General features: G+C 38.2%; 2 protein-coding genes across 14 annotated transcripts in view; one reads left to right on the top strand and one right to left on the bottom strand.

Annotated features, from left to right (window-relative positions):
* CACNB2 (calcium voltage-gated channel auxiliary subunit beta 2) overlaps positions 1 to 18,325 on the top strand; it is a 380,949-nt gene extending 362,624 nt beyond the window's left edge. For all 11 annotated transcript variants that reach the window (XM_025445586.3, XM_025445587.3, XM_025445589.3 and 8 more), the window contains 5 exons: positions 1,172 to 1,281; positions 10,958 to 11,109; positions 12,734 to 12,829; positions 13,863 to 14,048; positions 14,936 to 18,325. In XM_025445586.3, the coding sequence (XP_025301371.1) occupies positions 1,172 to 1,281; positions 10,958 to 11,109; positions 12,734 to 12,829; positions 13,863 to 14,048; positions 14,936 to 15,424 (1,033 nt within the window). In that variant the 3' untranslated portion in view covers positions 15,425 to 18,325. The remainder of the gene's footprint in view (positions 1 to 1,171; positions 1,282 to 10,957; positions 11,110 to 12,733; positions 12,830 to 13,862; positions 14,049 to 14,935) is intronic.
* Positions 18,326 to 20,708: 2,383 nt separating this feature from the next.
* NSUN6 (NOP2/Sun RNA methyltransferase 6) overlaps positions 20,709 to 27,135 on the bottom strand; it is a 57,775-nt gene continuing 51,348 nt past the window's right edge. For 2 of the 3 annotated variants that reach the window (XM_025445598.3, XM_025445599.3), the window contains exons 9-11: positions 25,911 to 26,059; positions 22,790 to 22,915; positions 20,709 to 21,327 (exon numbers count right to left, since the gene is read on the bottom strand). In XM_025445598.3, coding sequence (XP_025301383.1) covers positions 21,115 to 21,327; positions 22,790 to 22,915; positions 25,911 to 26,059 — 488 coding nt within the window. In that variant the 3' untranslated portion in view covers positions 20,709 to 21,114. The remainder of the gene's footprint in view (positions 21,328 to 22,789; positions 22,916 to 25,910; positions 26,060 to 27,135) is intronic. The other variant, XM_025445600.3, reaches the window with a different exon arrangement.

The following is a 27,135-nucleotide window of genomic DNA, read 5'->3' as shown; positions in this document are numbered from 1 at the left end:
CTATGTCCCGATAATAGAACTCTCAACCTCTGTGCTGAACCTTGGAAAATCAAGACTCTTAATTCTGGCTTTTTTTTTTTTTTCGTTGAGTTCTTGTTCTATAGAAGGTGAGCCTCCTGGGTGGTTCTCTCATTTGTATAATTTTTCTCTCTGTGCCTTTTTTTTTTCCTTTTTTTAACCCTTTAGATTACCCTTGTTTGGGGATCCCTGGGTGGCGCAGCAGTTTGGCCCCTGCCTTTGGCCCAGGGCGCGATCCTGGAGACCCGGGATCGAATCCCACGTCGGGCTCCCTGCATGGGGCCTGCTTCTCTCTCTGCCTCTCTCTCTCTCTCTCTCTCTCTCTGTATAACTATCATAAATAAAAAATAAAAATAAATTAGATTACCCTTGTTTGTTTTACCCTTTAGATTTTCTTAATATTCCAGCTCTCTTCTTTTGAATTTTTCTTTCTGTCATTTTTATTTTACAAAAACTCATTCTGAGTTTCGAAACAGAAATTTGTTATAGTTTCATGGATATAATAATCTCTTAGCTTTCAACTTCACATACAGGTGTCCCTTGAACAACAGGGCTTTGAACTGTGTGGCTCCACTTCTAGGAGGATTTTTTTCAGTAAATATACTGGAAAATGGGGGTGGGGAGAGACAATTTGAAAATTACTTTTCTGATTCATTCCCATCTCTTCCACTAACTAGACTCTTAGCTCTCTGAAGGAAGACCATGTTTGTCTTGTTTTTACTTATTCTTGGTGCTTTTCACAGCACCACACTTTGGGAGGTGTGAGAGTGCAGGGGCTAAAAATACAAGTTTTTGGGAGTCTGGGTTCAAACCCCAGCTCCACTGTTTAAAAATATATAGCCTTGGATAACTAACCTGCTTTGGCTCATTTCTTCATCAGCAAAAGTAGGATTATAAGAAACCTCTCTGCTAGAGTTTTGCAGGATGATTTAGTGAGATAATCCAGCTAAAATGCTTAGTACTTAGTAAGCACTGATAAATGTCAGCTAAGGTGTGAGATAAGCAAAAATGAATGATTAAGTGCCCTAACATCTTTTCATTTGAAAATACCATTCACTATGTATTTCATACTTAGGTGAGTTTGGGAATGTACTTCTGTCCCCTTGTATTCCACTAATAACCTCAGGGTCTTCTGTTACTTTTCCGCCACCAGGATATCCATCACAAGGGTCACGGCTGACATCTCACTCGCCAAGCGCTCAGTGTTAAACAATCCCAGCAAGCACGCGATAATAGAAAGATCCAACACGAGGTCGAGCTTAGGTAAGTCTGTGCTATGCTGGTGGGTTTAGGCTATTTAAACATTTCTCTCCCGAGGCTGCCAATGAGAAGATCTAACTAGATGACAATTCCATGTGTCATAAAGCAGAGAAGAAATAGACCCATGTTGCCAGTGGCTAGTGCTACAGTCTTAGTGATTTCATGCTATGGAAAGATTTGTTATGATAGTTTTGAGTTAAATATTCCACTGGCTGTCAGCATTAATGTTTTGGTTTTGGTTTTGGTTTTTCTGTGTGTTTGTTTTTTCCACTACTGTGAGCTTTGCTGTATCTAAAAACTCTTGGCTTTCTATTGGTGTTACCATGAGCAAGCTCACTGACCTTTTTAATGCCTAGTTTCCTCATTTAAGTAAAAACAAAATAGATATTAACTACCCTGTAGAATTATTGTAAGGATTAAACATAGTATGTTCTCCATCAAGGGTGGCTATCATCCAAAGACTCTCAGTAACTGAATTATATCAATGATTATATGTGTCATATTCAGGATTATATGTATAAGGGGGGTGTGGGGGAGTGTTGAGATAAATGAAATCAATTCCTGGCCATTTTTAATTGATACCAATATTTTTATTTGCAAATACAGTATATAAAGATTTTATTTATTTGACACAGAAAGAACACAAGCAGAGGGAGCAGAAGGCAGAGGGACAGGGAGAAGCAGGAGGCTCCCACTGAGCAGAGAGCCCGACATGGGGCTTGATTCCAAGACCCTGGGATCATGATCTGAGCTGAAGGCAGACACATAAACAACTGAGCCACCCAGGTGCCCCAGGATAGAGACTTTAGTTAACACGTTTTACAGGGTCCTGTTGGGATACTGTTTATTAATGTATTCAAATGAGATCCTTTGGCAACTGTTTCTTCTCTGTGGCATGTGCTTGGAATTTTAGGTTATTCACTCTTACATGGTAACTCACTGGGTTGTTAGGTTTGTTATAATTTTCTGAGAGTTCGAGATCTTTGATCTTCATTTTTTCCTGTTCATATGTTTTTCTTTTAAGATTTTATTTATTTATTTTACATAGAGAGGGAGAGAAAGCAGGGGCCCTGCAGGGAGAGGGAGAAGCAGACTCCCCACTGAGCAGGGAGCCTGAGGCAGGGCTTGATCTCAGAACCCTGAGATCATGACTGAGCTGAAGGCAGATGCTTAACTAACTGAGCCATCCAGGCACCCTTAAAAACATAGAAGTTTTTAGTTTATTCTGGAGCATATTACATAAATCAAAGAGAAACTATTAAAAATAAACTTTATCTGTTATCTTTGTAGAAGATCTTCTAAAACTCAGTTTTGTTCCTCACCTAACAAACCCTCACTGACTACACTTGAGTAATACAGCTTTAGAAATACTTTAGAGGAAAAATGTGATGATACGTTTTGCTTACAGTAATTTCTTTTCATATTCTTATCATCTGTGACTCTTCTGTATAGTTTTGATGTTCACAGAGATTGTCACAAAATGCTCTTTCATTGATTCACCTCATTGACAGTGTCAGTTGTGTTTAGACTTGTAAGGTACATCAGTGGCATAACAGATTTGTTTAGATTGGCAGGGCTATTTGTAACTACCAACTGTATGTTATTTTTAAATGACTGTTTCACTTCATATACTTTATTGGACATATACTAGACCCCAAGTGTCATGTTAAGCCTGGCAATAAAAAGATGAATTAGATGAAGGCATTGCCCTCAAGGAACTTGGTGTAACAGCAAGGCAAAGAAGTTAACAGCCCATTGAAATATAAAGTGGTGAGCACAGTGGGCCTGCATTGAACTGGTTGCCAGAGAGCTAATGCTGCAGGACGGTGTAGGCCACTGAGAAAGGCTTTTCCTAGGAGCTAATGGAAAGCACAATAGGGTTTAGGCAAGACAAAGGGAAAGAGGTGGAGAGGGTGATTAGGACTTAAAACCAAGAGTAACAAGAGGCTTCTGGAAAACATAGGTTTCACCTTAGCTGTGAGTGTATGGTTTAGAACAGAGGGTGAAAGGAGAAGACACCAGAGAAGCAGCGGAGGGATATTAAGGAATTTGGAGCTTATCCCAAGGCATTATAGAACTATGTATAAATTTTAGGCATTTATTCACCCACTTAACAAATACTTGAGTCCCAACCATGTGCTAGGGATTATCACAAGTGCTGGGACACAGAAGTAAAGGAGACCAAGTCCTCCTCACTCTCATAGAGTTTTTGTTTCATAGGGAACACATGGACAGAAGCTAAGAGATGTAGCACTCAGTGGTTGAAGAGTCTAGGAAGAAAAAGCAGGCCAAAGGGTAGAGAGTAAACTGAGAAAAGTATGTGATTTTACATGGGGAAGACAGGACCCTCTTTGAGGAAGTGATATTTTAGCAGAGTGATTTGTTGTAAATTCTTTAGCCTTATAGCTACCTGTGAAGACTGTTTTGGGCAGAGAGAGCTGAAGATGCAAAGGCCCTGTGGCAGGAGTATGTGTGATATGTTTCAGGGATAGTGAGGAAGCCAGCATAACAGATATGAAATGACTAGAAGGGGGAGACAGGAGATTAGAGAGACTGTGCCTGATAGTATAATACTTTTATTATGGTAGAAAGGTACAGGAAGGCAGACAATGTGACACAGTGTGACTTGTGGTTTAGAAGGATCACTTACAGCATTGTGGAGAAGAGAGTGGAAAGGAGCTAGACCCAAGTCAGGAAAAAATTCAGATTCTGTTGAAGCAGGTTCGGGCAGAAATAATCTACTCTGGGCAGACACTAATAAAATTGGTGCCTTTAGAAGAATCCCTCCCTGTAGCAGCAGGGTGGAGATGGGGCAAGAATTGGACAGGGAGGTCATTTCAAAGGCTGTTGTCATCACTCAAGTTAGAGATTAAGAGAGGATTGCAATAAGACAGTAACACAGGTAATGAGTAGAATGAAAGGAATCCAGAGATACGAGAGTCAGGTATTGGCAATCTGTGGAACACAGAAAAGCCAACTCCAGCATGATCTCAGGTTTTTGCTCCAGGAACTGGGCCATTGGTGGTGTCATTCTGGGGAAAAGGGATTTTAGGATGAGGATCTGGAGGGAGTGGACTGGTTAGAGGGATAAGGAAGATGGTGGCGGCATGTGGGCACATGTTGAATTTGCAGTGTTATGTAGCATCCAGATACCCAGCAGGGCATCACCTGTACATACAGATCTGGAACCTAGCACAGAGGGCAGGGCTTAGTATGCAGTCACTTTTGGATATTCAGTAGTTATGTGCTATAAAGTCTCCATGAACACTGAGGTAGCAAATACTGAGTCTTTGTTCCCAGAGAAACACAGGGGTAGGTTCCTCTGTATGAGGATTTTTATTTTTTATGGTAGCACTGGGAAATAGGTCATTATAACAGGCAGGATGGTCAGGTGATACCCCTTTTGTGCCAGTACAACACGTTAAATAACAAGTCATGTGTGCTGTGTGGACTGTGTTATATAGGAAACATGTATATAACAGTACAGAATTGATACTTTAACACTCCAAGGATGTAAGTATATGAGTATATGCTATGCCTTAAGATTATTCTGTATTTAGTAGAGGTTAAATTTGAGAAGATCTACCTCAAATCTATAGATGAGATGAATTTCAGCAATTATTTCTGTTAGAAAAGGGTGAAAGATCCAGTACAATGAAGATATAATTTGATAGGTAAAAAATTTGCTTTATGCACATGTTTTTAGAAAACTTTTGTTACATAAACAAAAGTATAGTTATATTGCCTTTGGAGTTCATTACACTGATGTGTATGATATGAAGGACAAGAAAACCCTGAAAAATTTGAAGCTTTAAGTACATCTTTTATACTGTTTTGGGGGTGGTACAGGACTCCTCTGCATGGACAGATGGCTTTATTTGTACTCATAAGACTCGTACAAGTTCTAACCTTTTTTCTCCGTTGTAATACTGCTCAAGCATCACAGTTTAAGATATCTACATTAGCTATTCAAACTTAGGGAATGCAAATGAAGAACATTACACTCTTAGAAATAAAAATACTACTTGAATGTAAGTAGTGATGGGTGTGGGTTACCCAGTTATTTGCCAATTCCAAGGCCAGATTTATTTTTAAAAATAATACATTCCTGAAGTGTGGTCTCCAAATCTGTGGTTTGGTTTGACCCCAAGCATCTTCCAAGAGGCAAATCAATTTAGGGAATATGGTACATCTTTGTGCACACTTGTACACAGGAATGTGAGTGTAGTGCTTAAAAAGGACCATACGACTGTAAAAACTATGTGCTGAAGGTGGGAAAATACTGGGCAAATATGAGTTAAGGAAGCAAAGGTAGATTTAGCTGTGCAGGTAGAAACAGTTACAACTGACAGCATGCAGGGAATGAGGAAAGGCATTTACTTTGTATAGTGGCAACACAGGTGGTTAGCTAACAATGTTTACAACCTGGTAAATAGTGTTAATCCAACTGAAGAGCTAGCTTCGATCATTTATTTAGTCACTTATTCCTTGTGATGGAACTGTTCTCTTAACTCTAGTGCTGGTTACATAAACCAACACATAGGATGAAATTCTATACATCTAAATATACATACAGAGAGTACAAGAAAACCAGAGAAACATAATAGGATTGTTGGATCATATTTATATTCTGGTTGTGATAATCACATTGTAGTTTTGCAAGATGTTTCTTTCCACTGGGAAAAACTGGGTAGATGGTACAAGGGATCTCTGTATTTTTCTTACAACTGCATGTGAATTTATAATTATCTCAGTAAAAGTTTCAACTAAAGCAGAGTTCATCATTTTTATCTTCTATTTATAGCACCAGGGACTTTAGAACTGGGATGACAGACCTGAGAAAAGCATTCAGTTCAGTGGTTCCTGAAGTGTGGTCTCCAAATCTGCAGTGTCAGCATCACGGGGCGTTAGTTAGGAATGACAGTTCTTAGGCCCTGTCCTGACCTACTGAATCAGAAATTCTAGAGGTGGGTGGGGCCCTACAGTCTGTTTTAACAGGCCCGCCAGGTGATTCTACTGTCTGCCAGAACGACTCCCAACCTTGTTCAAGCTCAGCACCGTGTAGGGAAGAATCTGAAAACAACAGGAAATGAATGGTTCTGTATGTAGTTAAGCTTTATACTAAGATATAAAATGAAGACTAGACACTGAGGGTCTTGACCAGCAGTCCAGATTTTTTTCCATTGAACAGTGCCATCTGGCAGTGATGCTGATTGCATTTACTTGACCATCTGCCTTCTCTTAGGAAGAATGGAGAACGAAGGGCTGATGATAGAAGGCTATAAAATTAGCCTTGCAAATGAACCTGAAATTTATGTGACTAGTTGATCTTTTGAATCTAATTTCTTTCCTCCTTTTGACCTATTACCAGTGTAGCTGTCTTGAGAAATTAGCACACTCTTTGTTACACCACACTGCACTGATGGCCCAGCTATAGCAATCTTTCTCTACCCAAAGGGAGTGGTTCACTTTGTCTAAATATATTTTGGTAGTCGTATTCATTATTTAGTTGACTCATTCTTTCAACAGAATTTGAGTGCCAACTTGTACCAGGCACTGTACTGAGGGAAGAAATAGGGCTAATTATGTATTGTTCTATCAGTTCACTGCCTATTGGAAACATTTTCAGTCCTATCATTGAAATTCTGTAGGGGAAGGGGGCACCTGGGTGGCTCAGTGGTTGAGTATCTGCCTTTGGCTCAGGTCGTGATCCCAGGGTCCTGGGATTGGGTCCCACTTTGGGCTCTGCACAAGGAGCGTGCTTCTCCCTCTGCCTATGTCTCTGTCTCTCTCTGTGTCTCTCATGAATAAATAAAACCTAAAAAAAAAATTCAGTGGGCAAACTGTCCATAGAGGTAGGTACAAAGCAATACATTTGATCCCTAAATGATGGGGGTAAGAGGCACCAATCCCCATGTTAAAAATCCAGGTGTAACTTTTGACTCCCCCCAAACTTAACTACTAATAGCCTACTGCTGACCATAAGCCTTATAGATAACATGAACAGTTGATTAGCACATATTTGTATTCTAATACAAAATATAAATTTTCTGAGAATAAAGTAAGCTGGAGAAAAAAAAAGTTAAGAAAATCCTAAGAGGAAATACATTGACAGCATGGTACTGTACTTACTGAAAACATCTGTGTATAAGGCAACCCCACATTTCAAATCCATGTAGCTCAATGTCAAGTGTACTTGACATGTATTATTTACTATGGGACAGACATTGTAATAGATGATTTGCAAGTTGGTTCATTTAATTCCCATTCTCATTTTCCAGAAAAAAATATTTAGGCTCCAAGAGGTTAAGCATGCTACCCAAGGATCACATAACTCTATGAAGTGATGAAGCCTATTTCTGCCCCAAGCCATTTTGGTGCCAGGAAAAATGCCTATTCAGACCTTCTGCCCATTAAAAAAAAAAAAATCAGACTATTTTCTTGCTATTTGGTTGTATAAGTTCTATATTTTTAATATTAGCCCCTTATCAGACATGTGATTTGCAAATATTTTCTCCTATTCAATAGGCTGCCTTTTCATTTTGTTGATAGCTTCTTTTACTGTGCAGAAGCTTTTTAGTTTAACATAGTCTCATTTGTTGATTTTGGTTTTAGTTGTGTTTGCTTTTGATGCCAAATCAAAAAAAAAAAAATTCAACAAAACTGATGTCAAGAAGTTTATCACCTATGTTTTTTTCTACAAGTTTTATGGTGTTAGGTTTTTTATTTGTCTTTAATCCATTTGGGGTTGCTTTTTGTATATGGTATAAGATAGTGGTTCCATTTCATTCTTTTGCATGTGGCTGTCCAGTTTTCCCAATACCATTTATTAAAGAGACTGTACTTTCCCCAATGTGTGTTCTTGGCTCCTTGGTCATAAATTGACCACTTATGCATGGGTTTATTTCTAGGCTCTCTCTTCTGTTCCACTGATTTATGTGTCTGTTTTTATGCCAATACCAGACAGTTTTACTCTAGTATTGTAATATAGTTGAAATCAGGAAGTGTGATGCCTCCAGCTTTGTGCTTCTCTCTCAAGAGTGAGTTGGCTTGTCAGGGTCTTTTGTAGTTCCATACAAATATTAGGATTGTTCTAAGAAAAAGCCACTTGAATTTTGACAGGGATTGCACTGAATCTGTAGATTGCTTTGGGTAGTAGGGACATTTTAACAATATTTTTCAAGCCCATTAACACGGAATATCTCTCCATTTATTTGTATGATAGTTCATTTCTTTCATTATTGTCTTGTTTTCAGTGTTTCATCTCCTTGGTTACATTTAATCCTAGGTATGTTCTTTTTGACACAGTTGTAAATGGGATGGTTTCTTACTCATATTCTGATAGTTTAGTTTGTAGAAACACAACATATTTTTGTATACTGATTTTGTGTCCTGCAACTTTACTGATTTCTTCTAACAGTTTTGGGGGAGGTCTTCAGGGTTTACAATATGTCATCTGCAAATAGTGATGGTTTTACTTCTTCCTTTCCAATTTGGATGCCTTTTGTTTTTTGCCTAATTGGCCTGGCTAGGACTTCTAATAATACGTTGAATAAAAGTGGCAAGAGTGAACATCCTTATTTCATTTCTAATCTTCGAGAAAAAGCTTTCAGCCTTACTGTTGAGTATGATGTTAGCTGTGGGCTGATCAAATTTCATAATGCCTACAATAATATTTAGATTGGAACTTGATTGTTGGGGGTCAGTGGGCATGAAAACATTAGTAGAACACAAAGCCGCAGCAAGGTTATAGAATTGGAATAACAATTTAAACAATATTAGCAAGATTTTAGAACACCATTATAAAAAAGTCAAAATATACCATTTTTATTTTAAAAACTCTTATTAAAAGAAATTTAAACATATAGAGAAGTAAAAAGTATGAGTAACCTCAGGTATTCATCACCCACTTTCAACATTCTGGCCAGTCTTGTTTCATTTCCAGTCTTCCCTTTTCTCCCCCAGCTGTCTCTGGATTATTTTGAAGCAAATCCCAGACATCATATGGCTTTATCTGCAAATATTTCAATATGTATTTCTGAAAATTAGGGACTCTATTTAAACCACAATGCCATTATCATATCTTAACAGTACATCCCTAGTATCATTAGATTTCTATTCAGCCATATATCATATCCCAGTTGTCATATATATTTTTAGATATACATTTTACTTATGTATTATAAGTATATATAAATTAACATTTGCTTTAATGAGGATACAAAGTCCATAGTGGATTGGTTCATAGTCTGTAAGTTTCTTAATCTGTAGTTTGACAAAAGTCTTTTTTTTTTTTTTTTTTTTTTTGCCCTTATAATTTTTTTGCTTGAAGAGACTGGGTCACTTATCCATAGGGTTTCTGTAGTCTGAAGTTTTCTAACTGCCTTATACTGGTGTAGTTTATGTAATTGTCTATTCTTTGTTTCTTGTAAAACAGTAGACCCAAAAGTTTAACCAACTTGTTTTTGGTTTTTCTTTCTGCAAGACTGCCACGAGCAGCATGTAACCAAATAGTGTTTTAAAGCTAGTATCGCAAATGGTTTTAGCCCAGATTTTAAAGACATCAAGGTAAATAAAAGGACTCTAGTCATAACGTATTATGAGGCACAGGATTAGTGACTTGTCTTTTCTGCAATAAAATACTAGTTGAAATGATCTTCAGCCATCTTCTGCAGGGATCTAAATGCGTAATAGGAATTAAAAGGTATTCTGTAGGTCTAGGAGTCTTATAGAATCTGCCCTTCATGACTGTAGAGGACACTTCAAGCTAATGTTAGGCCCTTATAGATCTGTGCTGCCTAGGTACAGTAGCTTCTGGCTATTTAACTTTTATTTACGTTTAAAAATTGAGCTTCTCATTCACACACTAATGACATTTCAAGTGCTCAACAGCCACCTGTGCCTAGCAGCTCTCATACTGGACGACACTGATACAGACTATTTCCATCATCACAGAACATTCTAATGGACAGTCCTGTTTTAGGTTTTAGAGAGGTCACAGAATAGAGAGGCTGGAATTTTCTTGGTGTTCAAGGATATTTTTAGTAAGTTTTCTATAAATCTTACAGAAAGATATGGATTTCAGTAGTGCTGCCTCTAATGGATAACTACCCTTTTAAAATATGAATACTGCAGGACCATTCGTCTGTTGGCAGAAACTATGAGAAGTGTGTTTTTGGACAGGTTTGTTATAGATACTATTAATGTTTCTTCCATTTTATGTTGGATTTCAGCTTGCTGATAACATATTTAGATTATCATATCCAGAAAGCACACTAATAGGTGACAGTATAAACACAGATTAAGGTGATGGAGTGAAAATAAATGAGTGATAGTTGCTATGGTAATGTGGTCAGAAACAGACATGTTAAAGATATCCTTATTCTATTTTCTAACATTTTTACAAAATGATTTCAGAGGGAAGTTTTATAGCACAAAGAGACAGAGTTATACTGGAAGCAAATTTTATAGCTGTTTGAAAGAAGAATTCCCTCAATTCTAAAGGTTCTGTGGAGAAACAGCTCTTTCCAAGGCATACCTTTATCACCTCGATTGCCTGTAAACATTTACCTGTAGGCTGCCCTACTTCCCTTCCTGTTGAAACAGTGTACCGTTTTACTTTATTTCAGTTTGGTCTGAAATTACCTTAAGTAATCAAATTCTGCTTAACCTTTTACAGCGGAAGTTCAGAGTGAAATTGAAAGGATTTTTGAACTTGCAAGAACACTGCAACTGGTAGTCCTTGATGCGGATACTATTAATCATCCAGCTCAACTCAGTAAAACTTCTTTGGCCCCTATTATAGTATATGTAAAGATTTCTTCTCCTAAGGTAAGTAGGGTTGTTACTGTTTGCTCTCTAATCGAACTTCACAATGATTATGTTCTGCTTTACAGTTACACAAGCTACATTTTTATCCATCATAGAGTTTGATGAGACATGCAGGCAAAGTGTGATAATTAGTTTCATGGCTTAGAACAGCGATTCTCAAAATGTAGTCCATGGTTTCCCAGGGGAAGGTTCTGAGAAACTTCTTGTGAGTCCCTGAGGTCAAAATTATTTCCATAACACTAAGACTTGTCCTGCTTTTTCACTGTTTTGACATTTGCCCTGAGGGTGCAAAAGCACTGGTGGGTAAAACTGCTGGTGTCCATGAATCAAGAATGTAGTACCAGACAATGCTCACAGTTGAAAAAAAAAAAACAACCATCACCCAGTTTCACTGAAGCATGTCCTGACAAAGTAGTAAAATTTATTAATGGTACTAAATTTTGACTCTTAAAGATTCTTTCAGTATTTTCAGTATTCTGTGTAATGAAACAAAGTACACTTAATAGGTGAAGCCCTTATTTTTACCAGTTATCATGAGGACATACAGTGATTATTCAAGTTATAAACTGAAGTAGCCTCATTTTTTCACAGAACACCATTTTTATTTGAAGGAACAACTGACCTACTAGGTTTATTGAGATTTAGTTATTTGGCAGGTATTTTCCCACTTGTCATCAGTAATAAAACTCAAACTTTCACACAAAAATTAAAATTTCATAAAACTTTTATCCATCTAAGAGTTTATTAGCAGCTTCTCAAAAGATAGAGTTTTCTGATAAGATCAGTGGTAACAGCAAATATGTTTTAATATTGTATAAGAAATGTGTCAACATTGGGAAGACCTGAAGCATTTACTTCAGGTGAACCATTATTTTCCAAATGATCAAGGAATGAAGTTACAAATCATGTACAGTTAAAGATCCATTCAAATTTAACAGTAAGAAAAGTTCATTGATAGGGTTTCAGCTTTCACATGGCAACTAGTCTTTAAGAAATGACCATTTGTTGAGTTTCATGTAATACCAAAGAACAGTATAGCCACAATTATCTGAAAGGGCTACTAAATATTCCTCCTTTGCTGAATTACCTGATTCTGACTTTTACACATTATTTCAGCCAAAACAGTATGCTGTAGCAGGTTAAAAGTAAATGTAGCTAGGAGACTTGGTTTTCTTCTATGAAGCCAAGTATGTTTGTTAGAGAAATTTGCAAAAAATGTGGATATTTTTTACAAAAATAATTTGCTAAAATGTAACAGGCTTCATTTTTAAATGAGTGTTTTAAAACTATTTCAGTTGTAGTTTCTACTGTGGTAAACACTGTACTTCACATAAAAGCTCTTGGGGTTCTCAGGTTTTTTCAACGTAAAGCACTCATGAGACAAGAAGTTTCTTTGAATAAAGATAAGACTCAAATAATAAGCTCTATGCCAGTTATCTTTTTTAAAGCATTTTTTAAAACTTGCAACTGATAATTTGTTAACATGTTAATTTTGCAGATAAGCTTACACATTTTATAGATTATAAACCATATGCGTTATATGTAAAAAGGCCCTAGAGTAAATAACAAAACTTGTTCTTTACCTGAGTGCAGATACTCTTCTGTTAAATCTTATCTTTCACAGGTTTTACAAAGGTTAATAAAATCTCGAGGGAAATCTCAAGCTAAACACCTCAATGTCCAGATGGTAGCAGCTGATAAACTGGCTCAGTGTCCTCCAGTAAGTTATCTCTATATACAGTATAATCCACTTGAAGACCTCAGAAAGATTTCTATATTTAGAAAGCAAGCAAACAAAAACCAGACAGGTAAACAGTGTCAGGGGAGAAAATTATCTCCATTTAGCCATGGTCTTCATTTTTAAGAAGTGAACTGTCCCTACTTCCTCCCATGAGCACTTGTCTAGATGATGGCTTACAAAAAGCTACAATGCATTCAGTGGTGACCTCACTTTGTTAATATCTAATTAGTATCCTAAGTGGAACGTGATTTTAAAAATTTGGTTTAAAAAATGGATCTGTTTGGGACTTATTATTCACTTCTAATAATAGAGAGCAAGTTGCCAGCTCTTAATGACTGAGAAATTGTTTAGAAATGTGTTTTTACATAGCCTCAAATAAATTAGTTACATGGCTTCTGGCACCTAAACACCTTCCTTTTCCTAATCCCTGCTCTAAATATCATGCTTCGGGACGAGAGATCACCTCTAGGTTTTTGTTTTGTTTTGACATGCAGGTATATCAGAAGCTAGAATTATGATTATATTTTTTATTGTCTGGAATATTTTGAAGTTTGGGCCCTGTCAAATCATCAGTGGTTTCAGCTTTCTTCTGCCAAATTTCATGTCCTACTCTTGCCTAAAGTAAGAGTAGGACAAAATTTCCAAAATGAAGTTTTTCATAATCTCGAGGTCAAAACCAGACCTCTTCCTATACTGTTCAGATTATATTTTTATTTTATTTTTTTACCTCTCTTTTCTATCATGTCCTAACCAACTATCCTTACACCTTTCACTTTCTGGTCATTGCTATTGGTTAAGCATCTAGGGTTGTGAATGATAATCTGAGGAGGTAGCTGTACAGACACAATCTGACTCAACAGGACATTTCAGCCAGTTTGTAAAGGAGAAAGCAGGTACACACAAGCAAATATAAAGTGGTGCAGCTCATGAGCCACTTCCCTTTGAGTGTGTGTGCCACTCACTCAATGCTGGACTGCTAGAAGTGTATCATCTGAAATATTTGCCTGTGCAGGAGCTGTTTGATGTGATCCTGGACGAGAACCAGCTCGAGGATGCTTGTGAGCACCTTGCCGACTATCTGGAGGCCTACTGGAAGGCTACCCACCCTCCCAGCAGCCATCTCCCCAACCCTCTCCTTAGCCGTACTTTAGCCACTTCAACTCTGCCCAGTAGCCCCACTCAAGCCTCTAATTCACAGGTAAGAGGGACTCTTTTCGTAAGAAAATGCTCTAGAAACTAGGCTGCCTTAGGTCACGTGGCTGGGATCCAAGCCCAGTTACCCAGCACAGCGTGTGTTCCAGTAGAGCAGCTCCATCCACACTGAGACAAACATTGAGTCATTTACTATCTTTAGTGTGAGTTGTGTACCCATAAGAACTATGTCAACAATATACTCAAACATATATAAAGTTTAAAAATCCCTAGCTACATGTTCTGTAGGACAAGGCTAGCTTTTTCTACATTGCCAGCAGCACAACCATGGAATCAGACTGCCTTGGTCCAAATCCACTCTACCTCTTAGTGAGTGGGTCAGGTTGGAGAAGCTCCTTACCTGCCCCTTGCCTCAGGAAGACAAATGGCAACCTGTCTCATAGGGCTGCTGCATTATTCATTTGATACAGAAGATTGTCATAAGACAGTACTTTCCTCATGCTGAGTGGTATGTAAGCATGTGGCATGTTATTTCTTCTCCTTAATCCTTAAGCCAAAGCCAACATCTTAAGCAATTTTAATCTTCCCACTTGTATACAAGTAGAGGTAGTGAAATGTACACTTGTGTGTTGAGAAATCTTAGGGACCTCTGTATCTGAGCCCCAGGAGAAGATATAAAATGATGCCCCCCCTCATTTAGTCATCAAGGGGGAACAAAAAGTTACTCTGTACACTATTGTAGGCACTTACAAATCAAAGTCTCATATGTTATAGTACAAACCTTGTAAATGCCACCCAATGTTAACAAAAGAAGTAACTGAGCTAGGTTAGATTCATTTTAGAAACTCACAAGGGCATCAACATGAATGGACGGACCTGTTTTTGCGACATCTGACCTTGGCTGATGCCTGTGCTTGCTCCCTTCCCCACCAGGGTTCTCAAGATCAGAGGACTGAGCGCTCTGCTCCTGCCCGGTCTGTGTCCCAAGCTGAAGAAGAAGCCTGTCCGGAACCCGTCAAGAAAACCCAGCACCGTTCCTCCTCTGCCCAGCACCACGGCCATCGCAGTGGGACGAGTCGAGGCCTCTCCAGGCAGGAGACGTTTGACTCAGAGACCCAGGAGAGTCGAGACTCTGCCTATGTGGAGCCGAAGGAAGATTACTCCCACGAACACGTGGACCACTATGCCCCCCACCGTGACCATAACCACAGAGATGAGCCCCACGGGAGCAGTGAGCACAGACACAGGGAGTCTCGGCACCGGTCCAGGGACCTGGATCGAGAGCAGGACCACAACGAGTGCAACAAACAACGCAGCCGGCATAAATCCAAGGATCGCTATTGTGACAAGGATGGGGAAGGCATCTCCAAAAAGCGGAACGAGGCTGGGGAATGGAACAGGGATGTTTATATCCGCCAGTGACTTTTGCCCTTTTGTGTTTCTTTTCTTTTTTTTTTTTAAGTCTTGTATACCACCACCCTCAGACTCCATCTTTGGGGTCTACGTTGCAGTCATATGTGATCTGTCTTGTACACTTTGTATTGCTGTTGCTTGAATAGCAATAGCATGATAGAGTATTAATATACTTTTTTTTCTTTTGTAAGTGCTATATAAATTCGCCTGGTATGGCTGCAGTCCTCCGGTTGTATACTGGACTTTTCAAAAACTGTTTGGGATAGCTGCCACTTGAACAAAATCTGTTGCCATCCAGGTGGCATTAGTATTTTAAGAAACATAGTTGATGTTTTCAAAACTGTAGTTGATGTATCCAGCAAGCCACAATTGGCCCAGATAAAAAGTGGAATTTCTTGATTCTCCAGATTTTTAATATGTAGGCACCTAATTTGCATATTCATTTATCCATGGACCACTGTTTCTTGCTTGTACCTCTGGCTGACTAAATTTGGGGACAGATTCAGTCTTGCCTTACACAAAGGGGATCATAAAGTTAGAATCTATTTTCTATGTACTAGTACTGTGTACTGTATAGTTTGTAAATGTTATTTCTGCAAACACCTTCTTATGATTATATATATAATATATATATATACATATATATATATCAGTTGGATCACACTATTTTAGAGTCTTAATGCCAAGTCAGCAGATTTGCTTTATGAATTACAGGGACTAGAAATGCCCACCTTCAGGAAATTTGTAATATTGTCTAGACACCTTTCCCCATTCTAGTAGAAAGTCTGTACATACTGTAAATATGTGATTGCCTGACTTGAAAAGGTTTGATTTCTGAATGTTTTACCATCCTTGTAAGTTTATAATTTTGACCATAAATTATGGTAAATATAACCAAACTCCAAAGGTTGTTCTAATCCATGCAGTTCACACTGATTGTGACAAACACATTCTTATTAGTAGCTAGTGTCTTATGTCACTGCACTGGAGTATATGAGCCGGACCTCTGTGTGCAAGTGTGTCTGTGTGTAAGAGTGTGTAAGAGTGTGCACGAGTGACTGGGTTGGAGCTGAGTGCTGAAGACTCAAGACTAATACCTAGAATTCTACCCACATGGTTTTGTATTTAATTGTGCTACGTGTTGCTTTGAGAATCCATTGAGCAGTCAGGTATTGTGAGGAAGCTTGCTGCCAAAGGTGACTAGGAAAGCATTTATCTGCTGGCTCCTTGTTCTTGCTCCTAGAGAGTAAAAATACAAGCAACTTTTAACTGTGAGTGTTTCACTGGAAATGTACAATCTTTGTGTGTTTGAGTATTTGTTTTAGTAAGAAATGTTTACACAGCTTGTAGAATTATTTCGTGGGAAAATAAATTTTTCTAACTCCCCCCACCTCCTTTTCTACCCTTGCCTATCGTTCCTGTTGTTTATCTCCCTGAAATTTCCCCTTCATTCCTTCCCTGCCACCAACTCCCAACAGTTTCGCTGTCCGTCAAAACCTAGAAGTGCTTCTTATAACCAAAGTTTCTGCTCTTCAGAAGTAATCAGGGCAAAATGAGGTGACTTGAAGTGAACAAAACGTTAAGAATATCTTCCTCCATTAGACATCGACTCTGAAGGGGAACCCAGAAGATCCTATTCTCCATGCCTCAATGATATAGCGCTGTAAGCAGCTCACAGTGTGGTTGTCACGCTAAGGCTGAAACCTTCTGTGTCGTTTCTGTGTACACTTTTGTCCAGTTATGCCTGGACAGGTAAGACAGTATTAGGTGTGCAGGTACCTAGCACCTAGAGCTTGGCCCTGAAAAATGCCTATCTATAATTGCCTAACTTCCGACTGTACATTATGAAATGATTATTTTGTTAAATAAGTTAATCTATTTTTGTTTTGCTTCTTTGATTATTCCAGGTTCTTGCCAAATATTCTGGGACCTTTCTAAGTGAAGTTGTTTCACGTTGAACTCCTTATTTCCCTTCCCCTTCAACAAAACTCAGTTTTAAAAATGAGTTATATTACCTGATAAAACCCTTTCAATGTAAGAAACATTTTCCTCAGAATTAATCTTTTTGTTAATTAGCTCTGAACTGTTGACAAATTTATTTATTGAATATAAAAATGGTAGTCATAATATATACATTTTTTATGTAAACTATTCATATCATTGGGAAACCATATTCCAGGTAGTTACTTGTATAAAATATTTCTGAAACTTTCATCCCGTTTAATGACTTTGGGATATTTAGAACTCTTGAAGTATAACTGGTATTTATCTTACTTGCTGCTACCACTTATCCCTTTCAAAGAGTCATGCTAACAGATTCCAGTTTTAAAACTTCATACCTGGATTCTTAATTTTTCACTTTACTGTGAAACATACTAGTCCAAATCAGAGTATTCCTCAAAGAACTATATTGCAGGATTTGACATGAGCATCTATATGTGAAAACTGTATAGCAGGCATATGTGTAAATGTGTGTACTCAATTTGTAAATGCAGAAATAATCCCAAGGGCAATGGGAGATTTTACTGACTTGTGGAATGTAAAATTAGTCTTTTCACTCAGCAAAGGCTTAACCTTAACCTACTCAGTTGTAGAATCATGATCTTTGTAGTCAACCTAGAAAATGCTGGAAATGGAAATGTTTTTGATAGTTCTGTGTTTTATTGTCAACCCCATTTCAGTTTTTCCTATGCTCTTTCTCTCCTGCTCATTTAAGTTACTGTTACAAAAAGGTGCTGCTAAATGTAGGATGTCTTAGTCATATTGTACTTTGGGACAATGCCACATTTTTAACATGGTCTGCTGTGCATTCCTGTTAAACATTCACTGTCAGTGACACTGAACTGTTCAACAAATCTGGTTTAAATTCATTCATATAAAACAAATAAAGAGCTGGCTTTCTGCACTGTTTATTAGTAGTAGTATTAATTGCAATTTTAGGAATGTTTCTCATAGTTGAGCCTATGTCAGATTTCCAACACCACCTCCCACTGTGGAGGATCTTTCCTAAGGGCAAAGCTAATCATTGATGTTACTTTCGTGAGTAAAATTAAACTGGTAAAATGACAGCTTACCGGAGGTAGAGATCTTTTAAAATAGGAGCACAGCAGAGTCCTCTTTAAGTCTACCTGTGTGGCAATTCTTGATTCAGATTTTTTTTATTCTTCCTTCATTTTTAAAATGAAGATCTATCTTGATGACAAATTTAAATCCTCACCCTTATCGCCCCTTCACTCAGAGCAGTGATACAGTGCTGCCTAGTCGTGGATAATTTCATCCTAGGAATATGTCAAGAGTCACACAGTTAGGGAAGATAGCTAGGTAGATGATGAATTAGAGGATTCCAATTATTCAATTCTGGCTATATTTGTATTTCACTTTATTATTTAAAGTAAAATGTGGTTTTTACTCAGTGTTAAAAGTTTTTTTTTTGTTTCACAGAAATATGTATGTTAACCCCAAATATGTTGAGAGAATATATTTTCCTCCACCTTTCCCAGATTTTTTCCCTCTTCATTTTACTTTTTCTTAAATTTGGGTCCCTTAAAATTGAATGTGTTTATTTTCCAATTTGCCCTATTTTTTGAAGGAAAGAAAACACTGAAAAGGTCTATGTCAAAGCCAACATTTTTAACAATGTTCTTTGTCCTGTTTTTAGTATGCAAATATTTTTCTTTTGTTTTGACTGCATTGCTTGTATTTGATATTTGTCAGCATTAATCAACAGTTTACACATCTACTGCTGGTCTCCCTGTCTACGATTTTCATCCCAGCTGAGCACGTAAGGCTTGGCAGACAGCATGAGAAGACATGGATTTTTTAAAACATAAAGTCTGGAGAAATGTGCTGAGCCCTAGAAACGGATGACACAGGTAAACAGTGCTTCTCTTTAGTCCAATGACATCTGCTGGATAAAAGGCAGAATGAGGGATATAAAGAAGTCAGTCACACAGCTGAATCTGATGTTAGAGCTTAAAATATCTTGTTCCTCATTCAATAGGCATGTATTGATGATCTGCTCTAAAGCAGTGACAGGGTTCCTGCCCCCAAGACTTTCCTGAGCCTGGGAGGAGGGGGAGGAGTAAGGAACATGCCTATTGAACTAAGAGTGTGTTAAGGGCCGTGACAGTGGCAGAAGTGGGTGCTAGGGGTATATGGAAAGACAGAAATGCCTAAGTCAACCTCAGAGAAGGATGTTCAAGAAAGGCTTCTTCAAAGAAGAGGCCTGCTAAAGATCTTACCTGATGCAAGAGACCTTGCAATCTGATGGACACAATACTTAGGAGAAATTCCTAACAGAAACCTAGGAGGGGGAAAAAAAACTATTAGGCAATTGTTCCCAACTGTCCACCTTAAGTGCCTGAGGCTGAGAAACTCTGGGGTGATTCAAATGGCAGTTATAATGTTTAAATATTTAACACTATATGAGACAGGCTTTAAACTGGGTTGAGTATTGAATATTTCAATATATATTATCTAAAAAGCAGTAGGATGAAGCAAGCCTAAGTTATAATTAATTTTTAATAAAAGCAGTCACCTATTGGCCACGAACAATGGGGTATTTAGTCACTTTTGCAGTTAAGGGGATGTTCGTGTTTTTGTCTGATTCCAGATCTGATTAAGAAGTTGCCTTTTTTGCCTTGATCTACCATACTCATAGTTGCTTTGTCTGATGTTGGTGTTCTGTGAATTTATGTTCAAGAGTAGAACAAGGTGTAGTTCTAAGTGCCAAGCCAGTTCCCAGCTACCAGAAGCTGGTTTTGTTCTGTCTCCCAGTCATATCACATTAACTTGTAGAACAGGTGTTCCAATGGATGATAAAAGGTACCCAAATTGTGGAATATCCTCATAATTTTAATGTTATAAAGAAAATAGTTTAGGTTTTAGTTTAAAAGCATGAAAAAAAGGTAAACATGGTAAAGGCACACTACCATTTAGGAGAGATGCAGTCTTCCTTTGAAAGTTGATTTAGGGGCACCTGGGTGGCTCAGTTGGTTAAGTGTCCAACTCTTGGTTTCGGCTTTGGTCGTGAACTCAGGGTCATGAGATTGAGCCCTACATTGGGCTCTGCACTCAGCATGGAGTCTGCTGGAGATTGTTTCTCCCCCTTCCTTTCCCTCTCCCCCTCCTACTCATGCCCTCTGCCTCTCAAATTTTTTAAAAACGGACTTAATCAAATAGTCAACAGAAAAACTGATAAAATGCCCAGCTCAGTTATAGGCACATGAAAAATGTGAGTTGCCATGCCCTGAATTCTTAGGGAACTCTTGAAGGAACTCAAGAACAAAGAACATTTTTTACCAAATTAAATATTGCTCATTTTATTCCTTTTGTCACAATCACAAATTTTACCATTAAGAAGGACTTGTATTCTTTACACATTAAAACACACAACCCCAAATGAAAATATGCTCCAAATATCTGTAGGCATCTCCTTTTCTTTATACTATGCTAAATCCTTAAGAAAAAAATTATTTAAAAAACACAAAGTATAATCTCATACCACCCCCAACTGCTATATCCTCCATGAAGTAGTCTCTTGATCATTGATCCCTGGTACAACCACTGGCAGCCTTTTCTGTTTCCTTAGCAACTATGCCATCAATCACCCAGCCTGACCCTTTTTTTGGGGGTGGAAAAAAAAAAAAAAGAAAACTATACAGAGAATGTTTGACATTTTGATTTCTAAGGAGATCCTCCTATGTGCTTTTGCATTTTATGAATTTTGCAATAAAAAACCCTATACAATCCTTATTTGCCAGCCCAATCATGTCTTCTATTCTGGCATCTCTGAGAGAATCAATGTCGGTGTCCCATGATGGCACAACGGATGGATCAAACCGCTGCAGCTGTTTCAGCTGTTCAAATGAAAGGCCAGCACCCATCATTCCTTCTCCTCCAATCTGTGGGTCCTGTTTGGAGAAAACAAGAAACCACGAACATCCTGTAACTGGTAAGTGTGCCCGTGTACAATTTAAGTGAAAAGACAAACCTGAGGAGTAAGTACCACCAATTCCAGAAACAGACAAATGCTGTCCCTGCAATGTTCATGCGGTTTCCTGGCAGCACTGGAAGGTCACCTCATGAATTCATGAGGTGCCACAGTTTTGCCACATTTTAACTGTGGATCTTAAATGAGGAACTTTACCTGTTTCCTTATCTATAAAACTAAAGGTAGTATCCTGCCTGGCATCTAGAGGCCACTCAGTAAGTGGGACATCATCAGTAACAGTAATATATGAAGATTCAGCTTTCTTACATTACCCAAAGCTGACAGGAGTTCCTTAGGTAACTTGAAGTGCCTTTCTCTGACCCACACCAACTGGATGATAAAAGTCTTCTACTGCTGTTTTTGAATGTACTAGAACAAGGCTGTGTCAACTCATTTGGAATATGAGAATCATAAGGAATTGTGTGAACGACTGCACAAGATCCATAATCCTAAGCGAAGTCACTACTGCACAAATGTTATGTTTACTGTTTTGGTATTATTAAAAACCTATTGCCTATTAACCCATTGGGGGGAAATTTCCATCTTTTCTAGGTATATATTGAGGATATATGCATGTATTGAGTGTATATGCATAACTCCACACACACATGATAAAATTCAAGTGAATTCTGAAGACTTCCTTTCCTCTATATAACGCAATTACCTTAATTTCTGAGACTAGAAACCATCTCTGGGTTGCTTTTTATTCATATATTCCAATTACTCACTAGAATTCTGTATAGGTGGGTACTGAAGTTAGATGTTCAATGCATCTAATTAGATGTGAGCATTATTGCAGATTTAAACTTAACCTCAAACAGCATGGGTTAAAAATACTGTCCTAATATGGTTTTGATAAAAACCAAAACGGGTGAAATAAAAGCTAAGAAAGCTTTTTAAATGTTACATATTTTAATGTCAGAAACCATAAAGCAACAATAAACCTGAACCATTTTCTCCCCTTGGCTAGTCTGCTGATACTCCAGCCTTGAGGAAAAAATGCACCGCACATTCCATACCAACAAAATCTAGGACAAGGAGGGGAAGAGAAGAAACAACTTTCTAGGAAAAAAAAAAAAAGTTCTGAGTAACGGTAAACAAGAGCCACAAGTGAAAGAAGCAGGTAATACAAGCACAGATGAGCTCTGTGGCATTTGAACACAATGGCAAGGAATGAAGACAGGGAAAACTTTGGTTAGGATGTGGAAATTGTCTACAGGCTGACTAAAATTGATCTCATTAGAGAAGCATTCTTGTTTATTGCAGGATTTGTTTCAGTAGTTTTGCTAGACATTTCTTCATGTAACACCCTTGTGTTTCTCACCACCATCAAGTTGTTGTAATTTGTCAGATTACACAGAGAAAACTGAAATTATTCTGACCTGGGGCTGAAGCTGAAGGCAAGGAAATGTTCTGAGGGCCCATGCAACCTGTTCTTCATTTTCTGCCAGCGTGATCGTGCATGTGCTATAAACCAGCACGCCCCCCGGCTTCAGCAGTTGAACTGCCTAAAGAAACATGATCAGACTCTGTATACCACAAGGCCAAATAAACATTTTGCAGGATTTCAGATCTAAAAGATTCCTTAATTAGAGTGTTCTAGACTAGGTGCATTTCACTTAGAGCCATTATAGTTCACTTCAACCAAGACTTTCCTAAATATAATCATTCAGTTTTAATACTTTAGATACTACTTTTTGTGCCCAGAACTCACACATGTACAATTTTTAAGTCATATTCCTTTCTGAACTCTATGCTCATATATTCACTTATCTTTTCCATATGTCTACTATCAAATTCACCAGGTCCCAAACTGAACAACTATCTTCCCTCTGAGACCTATTAGAGACGTGCTGTTTTCAGGCCCCAAACCTGGTATTATCTTGCATGCTCTTCTCTCACACTCATCCATTAGCAAAATCCATTGGCTCTACCTTTAAAATATCCCAAGAATTTGGCTACTTCCACAGTTATCATTCTGGTCTGAGCCCCACTGTCTTTGTTTGGTCCAGATGACTGCAACAGACACTGCCTCAGTCCGCCAGCTTCCTTGTCTGCTCTCCTACAACTTCTCCAGCTGCCGAAGCGGTGTTTTTAAAACTTGTCCCTTCGCTGCTCAAACTCCTTCAAATGTCCTGACTTATCACACAGAATCAAAACCCAAGTCCTTACAGTGGCTTTCCAGACCTTACACAGAGCAGGCCTCTGGCTGCCTTCTGACCTCACCTCACACACCTCACTTGCTCTGCTTAGCAACACTGGCCTCTGCTGTTCCAGAACACACAGGGCACACTGCCACCTCAGGATCAGGGCACAAGCTTGGAAACTCTTCTAATTCTCTGTACTGCTTCTTCATAATCTTCTTATCTTTGTGTATATGTCACCCTTCTAGCACCTGACCATTGTAGGTAACACTGCACTATTCATATTCAATACTCCCACCCTCCCTTTAGTTTGCTCCATAGGATTATGGTTCTGTGACTATACTTAATAGCTTACTCATCTGTTTGCTTATTTTCCTCAATTAGACACTCCATGAATTAGGCAGGGATTCTTATTTTTTCACTACTATATCGATAGCACTCACAATAGTATATATTACATTGTGGTTAGGTGCTCAATGAATATATGTCCAATAAATAAGTGAATCAGGGAATAGGTATTATAAGAAAATGAATTTTTTCCCAAAGAACTACAAGTTTATTTTTTCAAACTCCCAGATGTTTAAAAACATCACCTCCAATGAGGTGAACCTATTAGATAGATTTGTAATCCCCAGTTCTCATATATGGAAATCAATGTACCTAAAGTCACTTATGTGGAAGAAGCACAGCTCTAAACAAGATGTGTCTGATTATAAAGTCCACGTTCTCAATCAACACCTCTTAATGCTAAATAGCGAACCTACTATATTCTTAACTCTCTCCTGTATACAATCAGCTGTTTTTCTTCATTGCAAACACTGCAACTACTCTTAAGTAGCCTCTTAACATTTTCTTTGCTAGGACCTAAAAAGAACAAAAATCCCAGTCTTTTAAAACAGTGTCCTGGGTTGCCTGGCTAAAACATCTGACTCTAGGTTTTAGCTCAGTGGTGATCTCAAGGTTGTGAGATTGGGCCCCATGTCTGGCTCTGTGCTCAGCATGGACTTTGCTTCAGTTTCTTTCTCCTTCTGCCTCAACTCCTACTCCCTGCTCCTCTCTCTCAATCAATCTATCAATATTTAATAAAACAATGTCCTAATTTTACCCTCAAGTCAAAGTTTCAGCTATAAGTTTCCTTTTTGCTGTTTGCTGTTTTCACTTCCAGGATGTGTTCTCTGAAGACAGCACAGAAGAAGAAAAAGTAAAATAATCTACTCCCAGCACCACCTTTGTGTATAAAAGGAGATACTAGACAGATGAGCAGAGATGTACTCAAAGACAACTTTAGAGATTGAATAATTACAGTGTACATCCATTACTGCTGTAGTTTATGTACTTATAATTACAGGGCTGAGAGGAAATGATAAAATCATCTTTGGTCAAATGCTCTCTACATTCTGTGAAATCTGATGAATCATTTTTCTAAGCCTCGAATGTTCTATTTGGACATCTCCTGAAATGTGCTAGAGACCAGTTAAATTGGCAAAGTTTTTCCGGTTCTTCTAAATCCTACACTGAATAGTCCCTTCTCATTTTTTATCAATGTGTTTCCCTCCACTGGACTTCCTGCTTCTCATATGCTTAGATGATCCAGGAACCCTATTAAAAAAGAGTAATTTTTTTTTTTTTTTTTTTTTAGTAATTTATTTTATATCCCATTCCTTACACATCAGTTCTTAACTATGATGTTTTGAGCTCGGTGATTCTTTAAGATACATCAGAATGTTGAAAATTCATTAAATGTCTCAGTGGAAATTCTGCTACTGCCTTTAAATCAGAGTGAGCAACATAAATGAAAACTGCTTGTATTTAAAACTAGGTTTTCTCTGTTCTTTGTGTGCTAAAATAAACATAAAATTTGTCACTTTCACTTATTGTAAGTGTACAGTTCAGTGGCATTAGGTACTTTCACATGCAACCGTCACTACTATCCATCTCTAGAACTTCTCATCTTCCCAAACTCAACTTTGTACCCAATAAACACTAATTCCCCATTCTCCCGTCCCTCCAGCCCCTGTTAACCTCGTTCTACTTTGTCTCTACAAACATTCCTGTTCTAGTTACCTCATATAAACAGAAAGACACTATTTGTCACTCTGGGTCTGGCTTTTATCACTTAGCAGAATCTTTCCAAAGTTCGTTCATGTTGTACTAGAATTTCATTCCTGTGTCAGACTGAATAATATTCTATTCTATGTGTACACCACATTTTGCTTATCCATTCACTTGTTGGCCTCTTGATGGGTTGTTTCCACATTCTGGATATTGTGAAAAATGCTGCTATGAACTCTGCTCTCCCTCTCTGAAACATCAAACTATGAAGGTCAACTTTCTTTCATATCAAAGGAACATCACATACCACAGTGAAGAGTTTTCTCTGTAATGGTTGATATGATGTCACTTCTTTTAAAGTCCAAGAACAAGCCATGTTTGGTCTCTGTCCCATTCCACTGCATGGTGCATCAAGAAGAATTCGGTCAAAGGATTCTGGTAAGAATGGAGGGTTTCCTATGAAGAGAATTATAAATATATTTGCTATCTGCCTAGTGGTCTAAAACAGAAAACTCCTGAGATAGAAACAATTATTAGAAATTTAAAAATCATAATCTAGACTACAAAGAAAGACAATTTCTCCTTTCAAGTAGCTGGTAAAATTCATTCCAACATGTGTCAAATGATTAAAAATGTGACTATTACAATTGAGAGTTATTCTGTTGACACCATGCAAATCAAGGCCTAATCAAATAAGATGCTGTATCCCCAATGTCTGGAGCCATGGTTCATCAGAGCTAGGACCTGGAATTAATTCTAGTCCTACTGGGATCCCTGGGTGGCGCAGCGGTTTGGCGCCTGCCTTTGGCCCAGAGCGCGATCCTGGAGACCTGGGATCGAATCCCACATCGGGCTCCCGGTGCATGAAGCCTGCTTCTCCCTCTGTCTGTGTCTCTGCCTCTCTCTCTCTCTCTCTCTGTGACTATCATAAATAAATAAATTGAAAAAAATTAAAAATAATTCTAGTCCTACTGAGAGCTGACAATTCTCTTGGCAATCCCTACTGCAGACCACCCCAGAAAGGAAGAGCACCTGTTAGGTTCTAGTCAAATCTACTGGTTCTGAGGTTCCTCACTCTCCTTGCTCCTGTGGCCATCAGCAAGGCTATGCTCTAGAGTTAGTCAGATTCTCTCTGCATCCAATCTTCCACAGGTTTCCTTCTGCATTCACTCGAATAACTTTCCATTGACTTCTGAGCTATTTAAGTGTTACTGGAGAAAGTCATGGAACCAAATAGTCTGCTTATATATTTATACCATCTAACTGCAAGCGAGACATTGCTGCCGACTGCTTTCATAAGAAGCCAGTCTACAGTAACCACAGCAATGTTCTGAATATCCTACCAAGATAACCTACTTTTCTCTGACTGCAAACTGTCAGACACGAATGCTTATCAATTTAACTCATCTCAGTCTATAACCATCCTTGCTTTCTTACCTACTGTCTTAGAGTATCTTCTCAAAGTAAACAAGTATTTTTAAGGTTTTTGATACATACTGAAAAAATGCTCTAGAAAGACTATGCCAATTTAG

Source organism: Canis lupus, chromosome 2 (genome assembly GCF_003254725.2).
Source record: "Canis lupus dingo isolate Sandy chromosome 2, ASM325472v2, whole genome shotgun sequence".
NCBI lineage: Eukaryota > Metazoa > Chordata > Mammalia > Carnivora > Canidae > Canis > Canis lupus.
The sequence above is the reverse complement of the archived record's forward strand: the minus strand, read 5'-3'. Positions and strand labels throughout refer to the sequence as shown.